The sequence below is a fragment of the Aulostomus chinensis genome, chromosome 13, assembly GCF_037954235.1.
Source record: "Aulostomus chinensis isolate RoL2024-O1b breed Wild chromosome 13, RoL_Achi_v1.0, whole genome shotgun sequence".
NCBI classification, from domain to species: domain Eukaryota; kingdom Metazoa; phylum Chordata; class Actinopteri; order Syngnathiformes; family Aulostomidae; genus Aulostomus; species Aulostomus chinensis.
Genome location: NC_141332.1, coordinates 20,398,777 through 20,420,867, shown reverse-complemented (window position 1 = coordinate 20,420,867; position 22,091 = coordinate 20,398,777). Strand labels below are relative to the sequence as shown.

Genomic DNA, 22,091 nt, shown 5'->3' with positions numbered 1-22,091 from the left:
GCAACACTGCATCTGCTGTTTCCAACAAAAACAGAAGAAAAAAAGGTTCTTTCATGTCGATTGTGCATTGCAGGAGAGCAGCAGGCTTCTCTTTTCCCCAGATAAATGAGCTAGCTTATTACCTCCCAAACTGCCTATTAGCGCAGCTCACTTTGTTGGGAACCAGCAGTCTAGAGATGAACACAGCGAGCATGATTTTGCCTAGCAGTCTGGTTCGGCTGTGTCTGTTGCTGTCTTCTGCTGCATGTTTCTTCATTTTATTTTGTATGGTACCTTGACTCAACCCCCACCTGAAATGTATCTCATTTTGAAAACACACACACACACACACACACACACACACACACACACACACAAAGATTGCTAATTTAAATTAGATTTGTTCCTGTAGCTTGTTCTGGCAGTAGAAATAATATAATCAGTTTGTAACTTTGGAGGGGCTCAACGTTATGTGCAAAGTTGATTTCACTGTGTGTTGGGAGACTGAGCTTGTACATGTGTCTATCCCTGCTGTGGTGAAGTGTGTATCACTGCCAAGAGGTAGTCTTATTGGGTCAGCATCAGTGTAGCAACATGTCCCTAGAAGCCTCTCAGGAGATTATACACGAGAATCAATTTACTTCAAGCATGAGCTCTGGCAGTAGCAAGTAAATCCTGGCACTGAATATTGTCAGTGAATATTGTCCAACATTAGAGTCTTGGCTGATTGGGAAAAGGAGAAGTTGGCCAACACATCTCTGCACATTTCAATCACTCAAACACTTTCTGAAACACACTCGTCTCGGTCATCAGTAACACCTTTGAGAGAAAGGAAAAAAATTCAAGTCTTTCAAAGTGCTTCTTATTCATCACACAGCTGCACCCACTGAGAACAGTGATGTCCCTGTATTTTATTCTTCTGATTCTGATTCCTGGAAGTGTGCTTGTTTAATAAAATCATCTGTGTATTAAAACACACACCAACGAAGGTTACTGTGTTTTAATCTCATTTCCATAGATGGCTTATTATGGAATTGACAATTGCCTTGTTGATATTGTGTTTTCAGGGTGGACTGAGGAACAGCAAGCATGAATGTACGCTCTCATCCCAGGAATACGTGCATGAGCTTCGTTCTGGTATCACAGAAGAAAAGCTTCTAAACTGCCTGGAGTCCCTGCGAGTGTCCCTCACTAGTAACCCTGTCAGGTCAGTAACTCAAGATCCTCCTCTACAGTGCCAACTTAAAGTGGGAATTCTTTTAATAATGATTGTTAGTACCGTAGCTCAGTGAAGTTCTTTCCTTTGACATATACAGAGACAGAAAATTAATTAAATTAATTAACTGATTAAATTGCTCCAAAATCAAAACAAAACAACGTGCTGGTTAGCTGGCTCTGCAAGACTAAGTTGTTATCGTCACTATGATAATTGATATAAGGCATGATTAGCAAGGTGAGTTCAAGATCAGCACTATTTCATGCCAACTTTTCCACTGCATGTGCATGGGCAAAAAAAAAAAAATCCCAAAAAACAAAACAAAGGGGAAAACCTGCTGAAAGAAGCCATTTGACCCCTTTCTCACTGTGAGCAGATGAGTTTCCTTCCTGTTTTTTTTTTTTTTTTTTGGTTTGTTCTTTTTCCCTGGTGTGTCATATCAGGAATGCACCAGAAAACAGGATAAACCAACAGGATAGTGTCAGGCAGCATGTCGGGGGGGGGGGGGGGAGTCTTTAATTTACAGCTGATAGTTTTTCCTCTTCTCCTTTCTTTGGATGTTTGCACTTGAAGGCACTCTGTATTTGAACAAGCTACTTTTACACTCCATAGGTATGCACAACCCCTAACCAGTAATTTAAATGTTCTGAGTGGAAAATTACTGTCAGAACTGCAGAACAAAAGGAGAGTTGAAAGAACCAGTGTGAAGCTGATCTTGATTAACATTTTGTTATCATTATGGTACATGGAAGTATGCGACCAGTCCTCTTGCCCAATGTCAGCAGGGATAGGTTCCAGCCTCCCCCCTACCACGCAACCCTTGACGGATAAGCGGTATAGAAGATGGATGGATATGGATATATGACTGATAAGAGCGGAGTTAGAAGATTTCCTCAATTATCTTCCACCCATCCATCCATTTTCTTCCGCTTATTCCTGTTAAGGAACGTGGGGGGTGGAGCCTATCCCAGTGGTTTTCGGGTGAGAGGTGGGGTTCACCCTGGACGGATCACCAGTCCATCACAGGGCCAACACATATTGACAGACAACCATTCACACTCACAGCCACACCTACGGTCAATTTAGAGTATCAATCAGCCTCGTCCCCTCTTGATGTCTTTGGACTGTGGGAGGAAGCTGGAGTACCAGAGAGAACCCACACAGGAACAGGGAGAACATGGAGACTCACACAGAAAGATCCCAGGCTCGAGCCAGGACTCGAACCTGGACCTTCATGCTGTGAGGCGGCAGTGTTGACCACTGCACAACCTTAATAATCTTGATGCTTTAAAATGTAAAGAAAATCTTGTCATATTTTTTTTTCTTTTAAAAAAAGAACAAGTTATTTTTTTCAGTTGGACAAGCTGCAAATGGCCTGAGTGTTCTTTTATCTGGTGAGTGTTTGCTTGGTGGCTCATTCAACAACCTAAGGTGGATAAGATATGTGTTTATGTTTGAAGGTCAGAAAAGAGGAAGACCAGAGCTGATGTGTGTTGTTGCTGTCTCACTGTCATGAAGGAGGATGCTGTCAGTACAATTAAGGAAACAAATATTGAAAATATTTATTTATATGTATTTCTCCTCTGTGGTTTCTGATTGATTCCAAACAAGAAATCAGGAAAAGTAAGTCATTCTATCATTCCATCACGCTGCAATAGGCAAAGATGATGAATATAGTTTTTTACTTCAGAAATTAGGGATTCTGTTACCTTCATGTGTACAACTTTTTTCCAGCCTACCAAAACTAAAAATGACTCTGATCCCTGCACTTTTCCTACCCATAAAGCTCTAGTCAAACATGATAAAAATTTTGTTGAGCTTTCTTTGGCGCCTGAGTCATTCTTTACGAGGCCTTACTGATCTTGTAAGCCTCGCCTCAACTCTACCAAATTTCTTGCCCTCAATGCTGTAATCTTTAATTTTAATTTGAGCCCACTAGGAACACTTAGCGACAGCAGATCCTCTAAATAATTTACTGGTCTACTGCTGAAGAGATGATTCAAATTTGAATCAATAAATGGTGCATATTAAATGGTCATCAGATAAATGACGTTCTTTTAATGTTGACCCTTGGTATGGAGAATAGACCCACTAGGATGGCCCTGGAGGAGCATTTAGGTCATCTTTGTGGTCATACCAGCCTGGATTATAACCATTTCCTGGCATTAACCGATTTGAAAGAAAATACAGTAGTGTAAGCTAGCTAAAACGTTTGCATTCTTTATAACAAGATTTTCAATTCTGCAGTCAATTTGTATGGACAGGCCTTGGTCCATTCATGTACTCCTCTTAAATATCAGACTGAGAAGAGGATGTAATTTAATTAATCTACCTGTGAGGATGTATGATCCAGTATGTGCTTTGTATCAGGTTGCCACTCAGCATAATATCTCGAAATGCCAAGAACTCTGTCACTTACAAATGCCATATCAACACTTCCATGTTTCTGGACTGGACCTTTCAATTACGTTCCTTGTTCAGTGACAAGCTGAACCATGTTCTCTGCAGCAGGTGTATACATACTGCCAAAGATAGTTTGAGTGAAAATTACACACAACATCCCTTTATGACTATGAGTTCAAGAGAGAAGAGAGAATTGCAGTCTTTCCGAATTCAAAAAAGTTGCTGCTGCTGATTGAATGGATCAGATAATATATCATTTTATATTATATCTCCTTTTCAAGTTCCTTGGAATTCTTGTGAACTTCAGGTAGCCTTCTACTAAAAACGCTGTGTTTCTGCTTCCTCAAATAAGAAAAGAAGATGGAATATCCCTGAGAAGGCGACGCAGCTGCAAATACTTGTTTACAAGTTTTAAAAGATGAACATATCATTTTTCAAATAATTCCCATTTAATTAATGCTAAAAAAAAAACCAAGCAAAGAAATCCTCTGGACATTCTGATTTGATTTATGCAATTGGGTGACATTAGCTAGTGGTACATAGAAACCGGAACCTATGGATTTATAATTCACGAACTTAACATAAATGCAAATTTGATATATATATATAGTATAATGAATAGCTAAGTAGCAATGTTATCCCTGGAGTGATTGCAGCGCTGTGAAGTCAATCTCCACAGGCTCCACAAGCTGTAGGGAGGTAAATCAGCCTTTCCCCTCAGAAAGGCCAACTGGTACACAGGGGATGCAAGTGAGGCCAGGCTTGCCCTGTGGGTGTTTTCAAATGGCTGAACCTTTGACCAGCATGCATGTAAGGGACCAGCGCTTTATGAAGGAATCGCCTCCCACGGATTGTCAGGTCCGTACATGGAGATGTGTGCCACAAAGTGTCCCTTGGTTGTCTTTACATCTGTTATTATTCATGGGGAAAGAGAGTCCAGTATTTCCTCTGGATAAACGTACCTATAATCAGAGCTATCTTAACCAAACTCGAGGGTGTGCCGATGAATCTTTCATTCCCACACTGATTTTCACCTGTACATTACATTTGGGTGTGTTAAAGAAGGATCAGTGTTTTGTTTCCTGTGTTAAAGCTGACACCTATCCTTGAAATCATATTCAGTGCTTGTGACATCTCTACTCCTAATTAATATGCATGTGCTTAATTGTCATGGATCACAACACCAACTAAAGAATTTAGTTTGCTGCTCCTCTGATTCCACTATGTTAATGTAACCTTTGTATGGCATGTTATCAAATACTTAAAATAATCATGACGTAGATGACAAAGCACTGCAGTGTGGTCATGCTTTTTTAAATTCACACCTTAGAATAATGATCAGCTTCTCTGCTTGTACGCCTGAAAAAAAATCCAGAAAGTTTTGGTTAAAGTTGAGGCTGTGTACATACACATATATAATTATACTTTGTACTTTTTTGTACATTTTAACATTTTTCAATATTACTAGAAGTGTTCAATAAATCAGTGTTTCCAATACAAATTACAGACAGGAGACAAGAATAAAGAAAACTGTTTAATGTGTGTTTTTAGTGCTGCTAATGTGGGTTAGGGTGAGCAAACATAATAGGGTCTTTGCCTGAAGTACCTTCAGGCTCAGGCCCTAAAAAGCCTGAATAAATGAGAATATGAATGTAGATGCTTCAATACAGAGAAGACGGGTGACTGAATAGTTTGATTATTAGTTTTAAACTAAGTAAATCATATACTATACTTTGCAGTCTACGAACTAACACGTACAGGTAGGTTTTTTTTTTTTATAGACATACTAGACAGCACTCTCCACCATTATAGAATATAAATGAGTAGAGTAACTATCACTTGTATTGAAGAATGATGTTCTTATGGTCATCGCTCCCCCTAAAGAAAGTTCAGAGGTTTGGAGAATTAAAGCCAAGGTACATTAAGCCTGTTCTAGCAGGCCTAACACCTTTCCAAGAAATGCAGTTTATTTTTTCATAACCTGCCTGTATGCTAGGAGAAGGTCTGTGCTGTTTAAATGCTCTCCTGCATTTAATTGGCCAAATATTAATGTTACTAGATCTTTTGAGAGGCATTATTTGCTCACTCTGATATCAGATCAGAACACTTTGTAAAGAGGCTGACAAAAAGAATTATCTGGGATGCTGATGCTGGCAAGTCCATCGTTGATGTCGGCAGATCACCTTCCGTATGGTCAGCTGATGCGTGGTCAAAACAATGAGAATTATAATGAGAAGAGGAAATCAGCCACAAAGTGTTGCTGAAAAAGTATGACGAACGAAAAAGGAATATGGATGCTCTCCTTTAGCTCGTTTGCAGGTACTGATCGCGCTTGTAAATTAATCTGTTTTGCGGTTTACTGTAAATGCGCCATGACAGGCCCCACGGGGAAGAATACCCTCTCCCCATATAGACATAAAGGGCTCATTCTAAGCTAAATAAAATGGGATATTTATTTGTTTCAATAGGCGATACACTTATGGAAATACGTTTGTGAATAGTAAATCCAATCTCTACTAACAGATCCCATGAAATCTTACACAAAGGACCTTTATACTTCTTAATTCTGTTAACCAGACTAAAAGTCCCAGAATCAAAGTGTTGTTGTTTTTCACAAGTGAGTGCTTACCATTGCTTTTTGTTTTTCCTGTGATGTTTGGGCGGGTTGCTAATTTGCTCCCAGAGGCCTGTGTTTGTCTAATAGTTTAATTGGCTGGGCTGCGCACCTGTTTGGCAGCACAGGTGGCCACGGGGCCATTGTGCTGAGGGCTTTATCTCTCGGGCAGTCCCACACAGGTGTGTGGCGTGCAGCCTTTGCAGATCCACCCACAGATGGCATTGCCTGGAGCATCCGCTGCCTTACTCTGTTTCCACTCTCGTCTCTTCAGCTGCCATGTTTTTCACTTCTCTTTCTGTCAAAATTTCCCCAGATAATTATTTATCCTCTACTTCATTCTCCCCCTTTTAATTTTGTCATTTGGATACTCTCTTCTTAATTTAGAAGTGTCAGATTGACTAGCCACTTTTCATTAATTTCTTAATCCGCTGACATGAAGTGAGATGCCAATTTATGGAAAATTACAACCCTCATATTTTCTCATTTGAGGGGAGGGAAATCGCTGGGTGTTTGTGTTTAACCCGCTTTTGCTCACTCATTTCACTTTCTTTGTCTCGCACATTGAAACTGTGATGAGATACAAGGAAAACATATCAAGCAAATTAAGCCAAATCTTATTTTGTGTCATTTATCTGTAGTTTTTATTTTTATTTTTTGTATTTTAAGGAGTAGAAACTGAATCTCCAGTAATTAAAACAAGAGGTTTTGGGCAGCTAAGTGCTCCCCCAGGGTCCCAGGCCTATTTATTACACTCTCAACATGACATCATGATGTACTAGCTCTCAGATGCCTGTACGACCTATTTAAATCAAATTGATCTTGGCGTCTAACTTTTCATTATGTGAACGCTTCACTGAAGTCAGACATTCTCTCGCAGTAGGGGTTACATTTTCTTTTGGGGTCTTTCTGCAGAGGTGGGAGACATTTGCTGACACCAGAGTTTCTCTTAGTCATAGTCGAGGTGTGGGTTGTTGTGATAATCTGGCTTCTCTGCCACACAGGCTTGAGTTTGAATCAGTCTCACCTCATCTCCCCAGCTGAATGCTTGTAGTGCAGCAACGGGGGCTGCATTGAAGACTATTAATTGGCATTGTATTAGCACTGATGTTACTATGGCTGCAGATATAATGTGGCACATTCATTTTGACTGTGTGAGGAATAATTCAATAGCATACAAAAAAGAAAATGGCATTAATGCCAGGGACGCTGGTGTTCCCTAAAATGACTTTGCAAAGGCATTTAACTAACCCAATGTCTGTACATTTTTAAGAATAGCAAACGCACACTTTCAATGTATTCTCTTGAAACATTTGTAAAATGTCTCATGAAAAGTTTTGCACAATTATTCTTGCATCATCCTAAAATTGAGTGAGTGTGCCCGTGCCCACAGCAGTGCTGTGCAGAGTAAAACTAACACCTTAAGAGGTCTGCTGGAGGCAGATGCTAGCCCAGCACACTGGGGCTTTGGCCTGCTTGCGAACTTGCCCACCTCCCATGCTGTGGTCATGGTTGTCTACACAATGCAGATTACATCTGGTGAACCTACTTGAGTAAGAGCCTCAAGTTAAATCTTGAACTTTCTTTTGCTTTTTAGTGGAAAATGTAATATTTTTATGTTATTATGATAATAATGTAGTTAAGTTCTGGTTACATTAAGGGGAAAAAAAAACATGTCATGTTTTGGGTTTGGCTGGAGCCTTTCCCAGCTGATATGGGGCGAGAGGTGGGGTTCACCCTGGATGGGTCACCAGTCCATCGCAGGGCTACATAGGAATAATAGTGCATTTATTTTTACAGGTTTAATTTACAAACAGTGAATGAATATAACCTGACACTTAATATTAGGCATAAATGTCATACTGTCATTGTACCATCAAGCACTGAAATAGCCTGGAAGGGGAAAATGGTGTATTAATTGATTATGTTTATGTTTATTACATATACTCCTGCAATTAACAGCAAGAGAATTAAAAGGTGTCAGCAAAAGCAACTCTCTTGGCACGCATGGTTTTTGATTTGTGGCATTAACTGCTGCACTAATATCCCCTGCTTGTCCCCTGTGAGTGCCTTTGCTGTCCACATCGGGCATGGCAGCCAATTAATACCACCGAGAAAGAGCACCTTTCCCTCTCTATCTTATATTGTGATTGCTCAACAAATGTGAGCAACTGAACACCTCGCAGGCCATATATACCGCCTTGACAGCTTGGGTTAGAAATCTTGTCTGACACTGGCCCAAAGTGTGAATAGTGGCTTGTAATGCAGCTGCAATGAGTTACCACGTCTGTGATGAAAGATACTTGTGTGAGGATTTAGGTGCAGGAGGCACCAGCGTGCCAGCTCCCTCTGACATAGATCTTCACAGAGATGAATAACTGTTTCAACTGTCAGTTTTGATGTGGAAATAGCCCCCTATCTCCGTGAATCATCCATAATTGATAATCTGTATTCACTTTGTTATCCTGGGATGGTGCTTTTGTAATCTCAATCAGACTCCATGTCAATTTGAATAAATAATGAATTAAATAGCGCCCCCCCCCCCCCCCCCAAAAGAAAAAAAAAAAGACTGTCCTTTCAGGGGTTGATGGGGAAAGCTAGCACAGGACACAAATCTGATGCCTTTGAACCCTGTGGATCAAACCACCATTTCCATCACTTTGAACAGTAATAGAAAAATTGTAATTTCATAGTTATGGGACATTTTCTGCCATGACGATGAAAGACTCGATGTGGAAGGAGAAGATATCCATAAACCTAACCTGTCAGGGCAATAAAACGTGTTGTAGTACTTGTGACAGCAAAAGAAACATGTTGGAGGTACACCATTTCCTACAGGGTAATTTTCTTCTTTACTGTTTTATGGGACACTACTCTTAGACTCACGGTGTTATTACAATCCACTCTCAACCCCATTTCCACTTGTCAAACAGAAACAAGACAGAGAACATTAAGACATTACACAAACATTTACTAGGCTTATAGATGTGTGTGGTTTCTTCAAAAGTAACAGAAATACCTATTAGCCTGTGAGTGAATCCACATTTGTTTTTTTGTCTTTGGTGCTCGTATTCTCCTTTCATAGTATTGGACGACTTTTATTTGACTGTATAATAAAATGGAACAAATGTTCATGCACTATCTGCAACAGACGTGACGGGTAGTGCAAAAATGAGGAAGTTAGCTAGATTTTACCCTTGCAGCTGACTTTAGAGTTGACGTTCACCCTTCTCCCTGAGGGGCGATGAAAATGATTTTGGAGACATTAATGTCCTCAGTGTCTGGGTGTATTTTAAGAGTGATGCCTATTTCATTTTATGACACCATCTGTTAACCTCCTAGATAGCCATATCTGTTATAGCCCCAGAGTGATGCATAATTCAGAAATATCTGATTTGAATTAGCTAGAAATTGTCTCTTACAGGTATGGAAAATGACTGTCACATTACTGTCATATGAATTTAAATGTACATTTCTTAACTTAAAGTCATTTTTACAATTTCATATTCTGCTTCTAACTTTAATAGTTCATATTTCAGGAGGGTATGACGCCTTCAGATGCAAATGATGCACGATGGAATGAATTATTGAGTGTCAACATGCATATTTCATATTATATATTTTGTTTATTCATACAGCTTGACAAAAATTGTGACACTCTAGACCTGCTGGAATTTTATTATATTAAGCCCCATTTGAAAAATACTGTAATGTTTTCTATGTGGTGTGTTCCATGTGGAACATAACCCACAATCCATATAAATGTGTTGTTTGCTTGTAAAGACTCAGTACAACAATGCTTTTATACAGTCAAACAAGCTTATTGTGAAATGTCTATGTCATGCGTCATTTTTACAGCTTTAGATGCATCATTTGTTTTGTTATATCTGTTTTATAGCAGCTAAATCTCAGTCCACAAAGGGGGTGTGGCCTTTTGTTCACTTGACATAAATGGCACTTTCAGCTGCTCCTCAGATGGTCCCATTTCGACTTGAGTTGTTTGTCCGACTTGCACATCATGATAACCATTGTGTCTGCTCCAGGATTAGCTGCAGAGCTATTGTGATGTTTTCCTCATTTTTAGCAGATAATTAGACAACATGTGCACACATTCCGGTATGTGCATACTGACTCTTTGTAAAGTTTAGTTACATCTACCCTAAAGGGTGACTGCAACCAAATCCTGGAGAATAAAGACAATTTTAAGGTATCTTTTATTTCTGATGTCCAAGTGCTGACCAATGCATTTCTCTCTCCTCCCTGAAATACAGCTCTATTCTGCACAGAAGTTAGAGGAAGTTGTAGGTCCGTCACACAAACCCCAACAATGACATTAATCGGGGGACTCAATCAGTGATGTGCCAGTTCCGCTTCTGTTTTTTGTTTTTCTTCTTTTTTTCTTTTTTTCCTTTGTCTCCACCATGCAGTGGAAGATTATTGTGTTGGAATGTTCAGCCTGCTCAGGTGATAATTAGAAATTTCAAGAGTGTTTTGCACTCTGTGGGGGGGTGGGGGGGTGTTCATGGTGTCTTGGGAGCATGGTGTGCTGTGTCAGCTGTCGGCACTTGCTAGTCGATTAAAATCTTAAAAAGAATTTCTTTCTCTTTCCTTCTCACTATCCCTCTCTTCTCTCTCTCTCTCTCTCTTACACACACACACACACACACACACACACACTGAATGTTTCACTTGGAAAAAGAAGCATTGACTCGCTCAGGCTGATCTTCAGTCTTTGTTAAAGCCACGCTTTGGAACCATGCTGAGACTCAAAAACCATTAGAAGTGCAAAGTGCTTCTTTGGAGCGCCGCGCCTCTCCCTCTGTCTGTCTCGCCTGACTATACCAACAGTCATATTTGTGGTGCTGACACCAGGAATTTCATCCACAGTCTGTGTTACAAGCTTAATTACCAACATCAACTATCAGAATTGCTTTTGAGCAGGCTCATGTGCAGTTACATTCAGTTAGTTTATTTTCCGTTCAAGAAAAGCCACCATCTCTTGTGGACGATCCATACTGATGGACAATTTTTATTTATTTATTTTTTTTAGACAGGCGGGGGCTTGTCTTATGCTGGATACAAAGTGGCACACGGCCCAGAGCTAATTTCTACTGTACTTGCACATTTGTGAGGGTCCATGGCAGACAGTATATTCTGAATAAGAGGCAGCACAGATCTAAAGTCCATGGCAGAACTTACCCAGCTACTTCCCTGATAAAATATAATTTGACATACAATAAATGTTACTTCAAAATATAAGTCAGAAAAGGGAAGAACAAACTGAAGTATACTGTGACCCAAATGTGTAAATTAGAACTAAATGATAAGCCAACTAGAGATGAATTATTTTTAGTTTTTTTTTTCTTATGTGATCAGTATATGTGCATTCTTAAAAATAATGCAGTCATCTTTCCTCAAACAGAAAAATAACCAACAGGAACCATTACGCGCTGCTCATTTACAGTATATGAGATCTCAATTTAGAAAATGGAGAAAAAAAACATTAGGTATATAAGCTGTAAAATCTACTCAAAAATTTAAAGAAATATTTATCTGTTCTTGTGTAAAATCTGCTGAACAGAAAGGGAGAGTAAATGTTTTATATATTATATGTTATTTGATAAGCTTGTACATTATAGTTTTTCCAGCAAGCTATTAAAAGTGGTCAGGGTATAACGTGGCTCCATGTTTGCCGTTGTAAATCACCAAGCACACACTTGGTGCTTGGTTTCATGCTATAACGTTGACAGCTATTTGTTGCACAGAGCTTCTTGTCTCCGTTGGAATTCTGCAGTACTGAATGGGTCAGTAGTCCCACAGGAGGACAGTTGGAAGGGCTTTGTTTGAAATACAATATGAAAGGATAATGCACTTGCACACATGCTTACGATAACAAAGCCATTTCAACATAATACCTGTAATCAAATAGTGGAACAGGGTGGCTATCACTTTTTTCCCAACTTTACACACAGCTACTTACTGTGGTGTGGTTGATTTGAATAGAGGACACACTGGAACTTATTTTTATTGGCACTGAATACAGACATCAGTGGTACAGAGAAGGGATGAGAGGAACTCTTCTGTGTGTAACAGACCTGCAACCAGTCTAGGATGTACCCTTCCTTTTATAACTGCATGCAACTCATCCATGAACCTCATATGTCGCATTTAAGGTCCATGCCAATGTTCTTATTCATAACTACATATTTAATGGTATCATATGTCTTTGGGCCTTTTCAGGAACAGACAATATTCAGCAAAAAAGAAGTAGTCATGTGATGGCACAACATTTGAAGGTGTTCTATTATTTTACTACAAATAAATGTCAAACTATGGGCATCGTGGACTTTTGATCAGGAAGAATGAACTTTCTGAACATACACATTATGTTGCCAGTAAACATCTTTCTGTAGGGCATGGCAGGTTTTAAAGACATACTTTTTGAAACTGGTATTATAACTACAATTTAATCGCGTAAAGCCAGCAGAAGTAGATAATAAGAAATTGGTTTCCTTTGACAGTGCATGAATTTTTTATTTTGCCTGCGGAATATACATTATTGCAGAAAGTAACACATTTTGGTGTCACTTAACTAGAGCATTTTAGTCATCAATATTAAATGATCAAGTTCTCCCACAAGTTAATGAAATCCTTGCCTGTGTGCCTCCATTAAGAGATGATACTGATAAGGAATAGATTTTCTTTTGTTTCTTGGTGGTGAAGATTGCTACGTTGATCATTTATTGTCCACAAGTTAAAAAAAAACATGTTCATTTCACAAAGTATTTAAGACCTTGAATAAAGCGTAAATGCATGAACTGTCAGGTGGACACTGTCAATTCAGGCCTTTGTCATGTCATCAACATCACCTTATGATCTACTTATACACAGGAAATCCACTTCTGAAATTTGTGTTCATGTATTAAATTATGGCTTCATTTAGTGTGAACTGCGAGGGACTGGTGACCTGTCCAGGGTAAACCCCGCCTCTTGCCCTTAATCATGGTTCCTGCGCAGTCTTAAAAAGTCTTAAAAGTCTAAAATTCAACAATCTGAAATTTAAGGCCCTTAAAAAAGTCTTACATTTTGGTAGTAGGTCTTAAAAATGAGGCGCCAAGTCTTAAATTGACATGATATTAGATCGATCGTGTTAGAAAAAATTTTCCCGCAGGAGTGTCCGACAATGAAATGAGTTCGACCACATAAAGGAAAAATTATTAAAGGTGGAACCAATAAAATGAGAAATCCAAACGCTGCGTATCACATTCATGTGGTCCGAGCTCCGTGTTACACAGAAAGTCGAGCAGGTTACATGTGGTGGATGCGCACAGTGAGTCTGATCGGGTATCTAAAATGGGAAAGTGCCGATTCAATGATCTATGGCTGGACAGAAAAGAATTTAAGTGCCGGCTGAAAAGAGTCACTGGAAATCCGCACGAAGCCCGCTGTTGCTTATAAAATGTTCAACTGGTAACATTAAGGATAAAGGCTCTGGAGTTGCACGCGAAGTCTGGTAAACATGAGACACAAGTAAGAGGGCAGCCCTCAACATGTGTCACTGATATGCACAATAATTCTGACACACTAATTTTTCACTTCTTTTTTTTTTTAAATGCATTACTGTATTATTATTTTTTTTCTTTAATTTTTCAGTTCACTCCCCTACTTCAATTGCATTCTCTGTAGGGAAGGAATGTGGTAGTGTTCATTTTTCAATGCCAGAATAAATGGTGAAATTGAGAATTCTGTATCTTTCCTTTTTTCAAATTGGTCGATGCTGCCACGCATCATTGGAGATTCTTTTTTCATGTGTAGATTTTCTTGGTTCAGTACCACTACAAACATTTTTTGTGTTGGGAAGCACATCCCACCATTCCATTGATGACCAAAAGCTATCATATGGTGTCGCGAATAGGTCTAAAATTTCATTCAAAAAGTCTTAAAAAAGGTCTCAAAAGATCTTAAATTTGACTTGTTGAAACTTGTAGGAACCCTGCTTAATGGATAAGCGGTATAGAAAATGGATGGATGGATGGATTTAGGGTAAATGGCAGGGAATGATTTAGGCTCTTAAACAGATTTTTGGGTGTGGCTCCCATGTGATTGACAGGTCACTACCGCAACAGCTATATCAATCATGATGGAGGACTAGTAGTGAATATCCAGAAGTATTTTTACCATCAAACATGAAATTCAATATTCAGATACAAACCTGATTAAAACTCTGCAATAATCCGTTCACTGTAGATGTATGAACTTTAACTGCACTACGAGTTTTGGCAGGATTTAGCAGAGAAACTGCTCTCTGATGAAAAGTTCGGTGGGTGTTACAAATTTGCTCTGGTCACAGATTTTGCATTATTACCAGGAAAAATATTGAAAATATACCACAGTGGCAACATGACATGGAGGTTTGAAGTCAATTCTGGAAGGAAGTTGTAATATAGAACTCAGTCTGAACGGGTATCTTCAGTCATTAGTCTGACTGTGCTGTGGACCATGTAAACATGTATGTAAACGGAGTAGTTCATTAGCTCTGTAAGCCCCTTTGTCAAAGGACATTTTATTTAAAATAAGATCAAGAGTGGGATTGTTGTTGTCCATGTAAACATAACCATGGTAATTTTTTGGCTCAGCTTTGATGTGATAATGCAAAAACAAGGGACATCACAGTGGTTACATCGACTTCTGAGTCCACAACTGACACTTTTTTTGACTAATAGAAAGAAAAAAAAGATTCTTCTTCTACAAAATGTTTTCATCCTTGCTGAGGTTACATAGCAGTTCCAGAATATTTCATGTGTAATCTGTAATAAAGAGAACTTCTGCAGTCTTTGTTTTATATCGAAGGACAGACATTACCATCATTCGAAAGAAGCATGAACAAAAACAGTGAAATTGCTGGTTTGTTCTCCCTTTGCCATGTTGTCTTCTGTTCTTCTTTGTTGTCCAAGTCAGATTCTTGCTCCCACTGCCACTGAATCACAAATACATGTAACCACATTGTTATTCGACAGTAAGCTGAATTCCTTCTTTCTTCTCTCACGTGTGGAAAAACATGTCCTGAAAAGAAATGGAAGGCTCTTTGTATACTGACAATGTATTCAGTACATTAGCAGTACAACATCATGGTGTTTTGTGGTCAATAAGAAAACAGATCATCATTGTACACTCTTAATATTAATAACATATATTGTCTCTGCTTGTCTAATGAAATTTGAGGAATGGTGTGTCGGGGTTGTAGCGCATGTTAATTTAGTCTCGCATCAAAGAAATACCTCACTTCAACTTCACCCGTTGCCTCAGGCTCATGCATCTCATTCTTAATTGAGGGTCCCCTGCAACTCACTGAGTCAGTACAAATGGATTTAATACTCAAACCATTATTATTGCAAATCATCGTCAAAAAGGCGGGATAAATCATTGACTTATGCCCTGTTGATGTCAGGAAATTGCTCCATGCTTTTTGTGTTATTGACAGTTGGGGCCTGAAAAACAAGCAATGCTAATGACATAAACTGACTGTGACCACACACTTCCTCCCACCCCCCTCCTTCCTCCCGCTCTTTTTCTGACTTAGACAAACAGGCTCATCTGCACTGGATCATTTGCCATCTCCTGATACGCTCTGTTTTATAGCCAATTATCTCTTGCGATCCGTTATCGATTACAGTGTTATCTTTCTTGCATTGCTCCATTTTTTTTTAATTTTTTTTTTTGGCACGGGAACACAGTTGCTCACAGTGGGTGGCTGGATACACACTGCTTCATGATAGGAGCCCTGGTGAAGATGAATGCGTGTTCATTTACTTGTAAATGGCTGTTGTTTAAATTTAAACCCATCCAAACTGTATTTAGTATCAGGGAGGGCATCCATGTATTTGATTTGAAGCTGTCTCTGTTAGGAATTAAACAACACTTTCAACACTCAATTTATCCAGATGAGCTGTTATATTTATCTGAATGACAAATGTCCTCTGGGGTTAATACAAGATTATGTTGGTTTCAACCTTCCAAATGAACATAACTTACATTAAACCAACTGTGTAACAAAAATATTGAAGGAATATTTTGTGTCTGTCTTTTATCTACAGTTGGGTTAATAACTTCGGTCATGAGGGTCTTGGACTCCTTCTGGATGCGCTGGAGAAGCTGCTGGACAAGAAACAGTAAGTGAACTCCAATGACATCTCCGCTCGCGGTCAATTTTTAAGGTTCATTGTTGTGTTCATGTATTTAGAGAATGTTTTTCAATTTTTGTTTTCTTTTTTTACTTTCAGGCAAGAGAATATTGATAAACGGAACCAGCATAAACTCATCCAGTGCCTGAAGGCGTTCATGAATAATAAGGTTTGTATAAAAAGGAAAAAAGCCAATCTACCAAATTGATCCATTTGATAATTAATTAAATAAAAAGCATTATAACTGCATGATGAGATTGTGTTACATAGACACAACGGGAGTTAGTTAAAAGTGGCAGAGCAAATATTTTGTCATCTGTTTTAATTCATTTATAATTGTTTGCGTATTTAAAGATGAGATAACATGTATTTGTTAAAATAAGTAATTAGTCTGTTAGCCATTGAGAGGACTAAAATGTGCGTTTTCTGAAGACAAGGTTGATTTTTGAAAAAATACATGAGCAACTGAAGACTATGAGGAGTCGGAACTCATACACCATCCCACACCTGCAGCTCTGATCTCCTCAGGTGTTCTGCCATAATAGCCTAAATGTTCCATGGACAAAAATGTAGAACTTTCAAATACGAATAGCAAATATTAGCCATGTGTTCCAGTGAATAAAAAGAGATAAATTAATTAAAAAAAAAGAAACAATTGTCCAAGTGCATTTAACTAAAGCTCCTCTTTGGAGGTTAATTTTTATCTTTATTATACAATCAAACAAAATCATTTTGAGAACAAGACTTTCCACATTGCAATCAAAAAGATGGCTTTGAGAGCAAAAATTTCAAATTTGCAGACACAAGATGGATTCATAAGCAGAACTTTTCACTCTGCAATCATTTATTGCACTTAATTGCAAGTCTTTTTATCTGAAAGTTCTGTTTGCAAATGGGTAAACTCTGCTCACGGTTCAGTGAAGTTTGGGAGATATTCCCCGATAACCACAGTTTAAAAACAAACGATACATCTCTCCATCCTCCGGCCCTCTTCCATCCTCAGCATAACCGACCGCATTTGTACTGCTTCTTATTCACAAACAGGCTTTTGGAAATTATAGCAGGCTTAAAATATTTAATCGATTTAGTCACATCTGTTCAAAATGTAACACAAAGGGATAATTGTTATACACTCAATTGCATTGAAGTGGACAAATAGGCTTCCTAAATGCATTTGTGTCTTTATTAATTCATGACAAATGCTGTCATGAAAACCTCAAAACACTCAGTACAAGGCCATGACGTTTAAGCAATAACAAGATAATAACTTTACTCAATAATATAACTCCTGACACAGTGTAGTGTGTTCAAATTGATGCTTCCAACAGTTCAACATTCCCATTACTGGTCAATTATTAACATCCCTAGCAGTCACCACTCTTTGTTATTTTTAAAAATCTGGTGGTGGCTCAGTTGGCAGCGATGATGACGACTGGGATAATGGGATTGTAAAGAGAAGCTAATTTTACCATTTCCAAGCCTCTGTCTTGGATCATTTAATTATCCATTTTGGGAAGGTCTTGCTCATTTCTCAAAAAAGTGGCACACATTTCAAGGATAGATGAACTGCTGATATTCTACTCCTACACTTAATCCCCACACATGGTCATCTTTACTCATGCCTTCGGTTGTGGGGAGACGAAAAGGTTCAGGGGACTATTAGTATTTGTCCCTGTAGTCCTGTCCTGAATTAAATTAATTCATCATCCTCTCCATTTTCTCATATGGCCTCGTTGTTCCTCCTTAAAGGAAAATTAAGGCTAACTATAACTTACAAAAATAAGACCTTCTGTGTATAGTTCATTTTTTTACTCTAAGTAAAAATGCTCTCATTATTTTGTTCTCAGTGGACCTTTTCTATATTCTCCTCTCCTTTTTTCTATTGACAGTATGGACTGCAAAGGATCTTGGGGGATGAACGGAGCCTGTTGCTCCTGGCACGAGCAATCGACCCCAAACAGACCAACATGATGACAGAGATTGTCAAAATTCTCTCTGCGTTCTGTATTATTGGAGAAGAGAACATGTAAGTGGATGTGATATTACCTTTGATCATTTGTCACATGTCTTGCTCTTGCAGACGCATTGTCATGTGTCATGTCATGTCTGGTCATGTCATCATTTCGAGGCATCACACGCCTGCCCACTCAACATCTAACATATCTCAGCATGAGTCATAACAAGTATTCATATTCTTTTTCACAGTTGGGACAGTGCACCTTCATAGAAACATCAGGGTGTTTTGGAGATATTTGCTACAGTTTTCCTTTGCAGCCCAGAGAAACTGGGTGCCAAAAGTCCATTTTGATGTCGATCTAAATATAAAAAAAATAGACGTACCCAGGATAAGCACTTTTCATTGGAGCAGCTTGGCAGTCTGGTTTTTGTCTGCTATGGAAACACGTTTAATGTGCATCCAATCCCTGGTCAAATATCCCCCAGTATTCAGGTACATTTATCGGCTCCAGTGACGATCGACACTGATGTAAACGCAAAGGTAGCGCGTCTGCTTACAATATGAAAAAAAAGTGTAATAGTCCAGAGCTGTTTGTGATTGATATCTCCAAAGCTTTAGAGCTAAAAGTCTTTGCTATTTACCACAAAGGATAAGAGGGAGATTATTTTTTTTTGAATTTCAAGTGAACTGACCCTCTAAGTAGACTTGCCCAACCTGGATAGGGACCGATTCCCCTCACTTTCCCTAAATCACAGCTGATATGGAAACAGCGCAGCACCATTTCAACATCCCCATTCGTGACAACACACACACACACAAAAAGGTGATTGCAAGAGAGATTCTTTGCCATCTCCGCTGTATTTCCACTCGAGAATGTTTATGAAACAGCATCAGGAAGGAGACGGGTATTGCTATTGCTTCAATCTTCCCCCACTGGGTTGAATGTGCTCATACAGAGAACACATAAATACATATGTATTTACTGTAATGCATTTGCAGATGACCTCGTGCTGAATATGAATCTGTTGGGCCGTCTCATGGACAGACGATGCAGTTTAGTATGTTTACTGTGTTCAACAATTCAGTGTACTTTGTCCATTGACACACCACCTGGATGACATCTTATAAATTTGATTTAGGGGACTGTGTTTTATTGTTTCCGTTGGGGGCCAGTCTAGAATAACAAATACACTTGGAAGTCAGTGTGTATTCGGTGTGTGAAGGAAGACAAACCGCAGACCATCCAAATAAGTCTTCGTAGATTGGGCCAGTGTTGGGGTTCTATGGTGGCTTCAGTAACTGAAAATCAAAGACTGTGCATCTTTGGCTTACTGGCTTAATTTTAAAGAAAATAGGATTAGATAATTATTGTCATTAATCTGCCATGTTTCAGTTTTAAATTTATTCATTAATCGCACATGCACTAAACAACCATTTACAGTAATTAGTATTATTACTCCTCAACAACATCACCTTTACACTGTTTTTCTAAGATGAAATAATTACTTTTCATTTCACTAAATATTTTATTATGATTTGCAATACTATATTAATGTATCTTTTAACAACCTAAATCTTTGCAATACATCTTTGGATGTAATATAATTTCATAAGTTATTGGTGAAGCAAGTTAGATTGCCAGCATGAGAATCTTTAGCAGAATTAGCTGCATTCTCGTAAATTGGCATTAATGGATAGGCTGTTTTATCTTAACAGGTAATTAGTTTAATGGTTTTCTGCATGCAATGAATTCCACTTTTATAGGCCTGTCAGTTTTTCTTTATGAAAGCAGAATACAGACAAGCAATTATTGTGATTCAAAGCAGTTTTTAAATGCATTTTAATTATGTGTATATTTGTATATATGTGTGTATATAATGTATATGTATGTATGTATATGTATATGTATATATATGTATAAGTATATATGTGTGTATATGTATATACGCACACATATATCTACGGTATATCTGTATATCTATAGCATGTGTGAGCAAGTGCTGGGTGTCGAAGTAGAACTCTGTAGGCATCATGCCAGGAATATGTTGAAGTAAACATGGAGATCTTTGCCATGATCATAGCGCTACATTAGAATGTAGAAATCCTGTAGAACTGACAGGCAAAGGAGCTGAGATGTCACTTTCTTGCTCAGAACCTTCTCTTCCAACCAGTGTTGTGACGCTGGCTCATGTTCAACACCCCCTTTAGCAGACAGCATCAAAAGAGAACACGACAAGTTAAGCAGATCTATCTTGTCCGTTTTGAAGCGTCGTTTGAACTGATTTTAAAACTGCTCAGCATGCAGTTCCCTATGCTTGTCTGGGACTTTGTGACCCCTACGGATGCAGCAGGGGTCTGTCCAGTTATCTGTGCGTTAGTCCAGGTATACAGTCCGACTGCTCAGGACACACTGTCTCCCTTGTAGAGTAACTACTGTATCCTGAAAATGTCTTTAAAATGAAAAGTAAAATGGGGCCTTGCGCTGACAGAGACAACCTTCTGCTGATTGTCGTGTATGCATATTGTTAGTCAGTGTATAAATAAGTCCTCATAAAACATCAGTTTACCTTTAATGCACACCTCTGTGTTTCTTGTGTGTTAAGCACACAATTTCATTTATTCACAATTTAGAAGCTGAAGTTGTCTGTTTAGCCAAGCAGCCCTGAGCCCTCTCAAGTCCTCTCATTTGCATACAATCCCAATAGGTGTATTTGCACATTAGTTTGCAGTTATTTGCACCTTTTTTTCCTCTCCCATCCCATCCAAACATACTTAACTGCAATTGCTTTGACAACTGAACATGATTGCAGTATAAAGCCTCGTTATTTCTCACATCTCTTCAATAACAAGCACAATGAGGTCAAAATGAGATACTGCAGCAATAAGAGAGCAAATTGCATACAAAGAGAGGGAAAGCAGGAGCATTGGTCACGATGACCACAGACTGACCCAGTACGTGTTCGCACCAGCACGCAAAGGGAAATAAAGTTACATGGTATTTGAGCTGAAAATTGTGAGTAAATGTTTGGCCAGTGAGGTGATAAAAGTGTTTGTTGATGTTTGTGTGTTTGTCATCCCCCTGCGGTCTCTCTTCTTCCAGTCTGGATAAGATTCTGGCTGCAATGACGATTGCTGCAGAGAGGAATAATAAAGAGAGATTTGCTCCAATTGTGGAAGGACTGGAGAACCACGAGGCCCAGCAGCTCCAGGTTGGAAATCAAACAAAACAAAACCACACAGCTGTCATTCACATTCATACACTTTCACTCACCCTTACACCTATTTTGTGGACACACTGAAACAGCTTATGCGACAGATAATTATGAAAAGATAAAATTAACTTAGAGTTTAAGTGACCAGCACAGAAACCACAATGCTGCAATGTTATAATGTGTAATTTTCTGTGGTTTAAATTTTAGGCCTTGTGTAGTTGTACAGTGAATCACAATAGACAGATACCTGGAAAAATACTGTGTCATTTCCACAAATCCTGTCTTGTTGTGGGGACCATGTCTCATGCCAGGCAAGAAAATGGCAGGTGTGTCACTCTGGGGCCCATTACTGCAGCCTCAACTGCCGTCATACATATGTTTTTCCCTGCCTGTCTTCTTGCCTTCGCATCTACTTGTCAACCCTGCAGCACCTCCAGCACATGATGAGATGTGATTGCTGGGATATTGAAATGCTACCAGAGCTTCATTGCGACTGCTTTGATTAAAAACACCTACTTTATTGAGCACG

General features: G+C 38.8%; 1 protein-coding gene across 8 annotated transcripts in view; it reads left to right on the top strand.

Annotated features, from left to right (window-relative positions):
- Positions 1–22,091, top strand: part of diaph2 (diaphanous-related formin 2) — a 363,855-nt gene that overhangs the window by 88,586 nt on the left and 253,178 nt on the right. For all 8 annotated transcript variants that reach the window (XM_086222012.1, XM_086222015.1, XM_086222014.1 and 5 more), the window contains 5 exons: positions 1,047–1,186; positions 16,307–16,381; positions 16,493–16,562; positions 18,283–18,419; positions 21,451–21,559. In XM_086222012.1, coding sequence (XP_086078138.1) covers positions 1,047–1,186; positions 16,307–16,381; positions 16,493–16,562; positions 18,283–18,419; positions 21,451–21,559 — 531 coding nt within the window. The remainder of the gene's footprint in view (positions 1–1,046; positions 1,187–16,306; positions 16,382–16,492; positions 16,563–18,282; positions 18,420–21,450; positions 21,560–22,091) is intronic.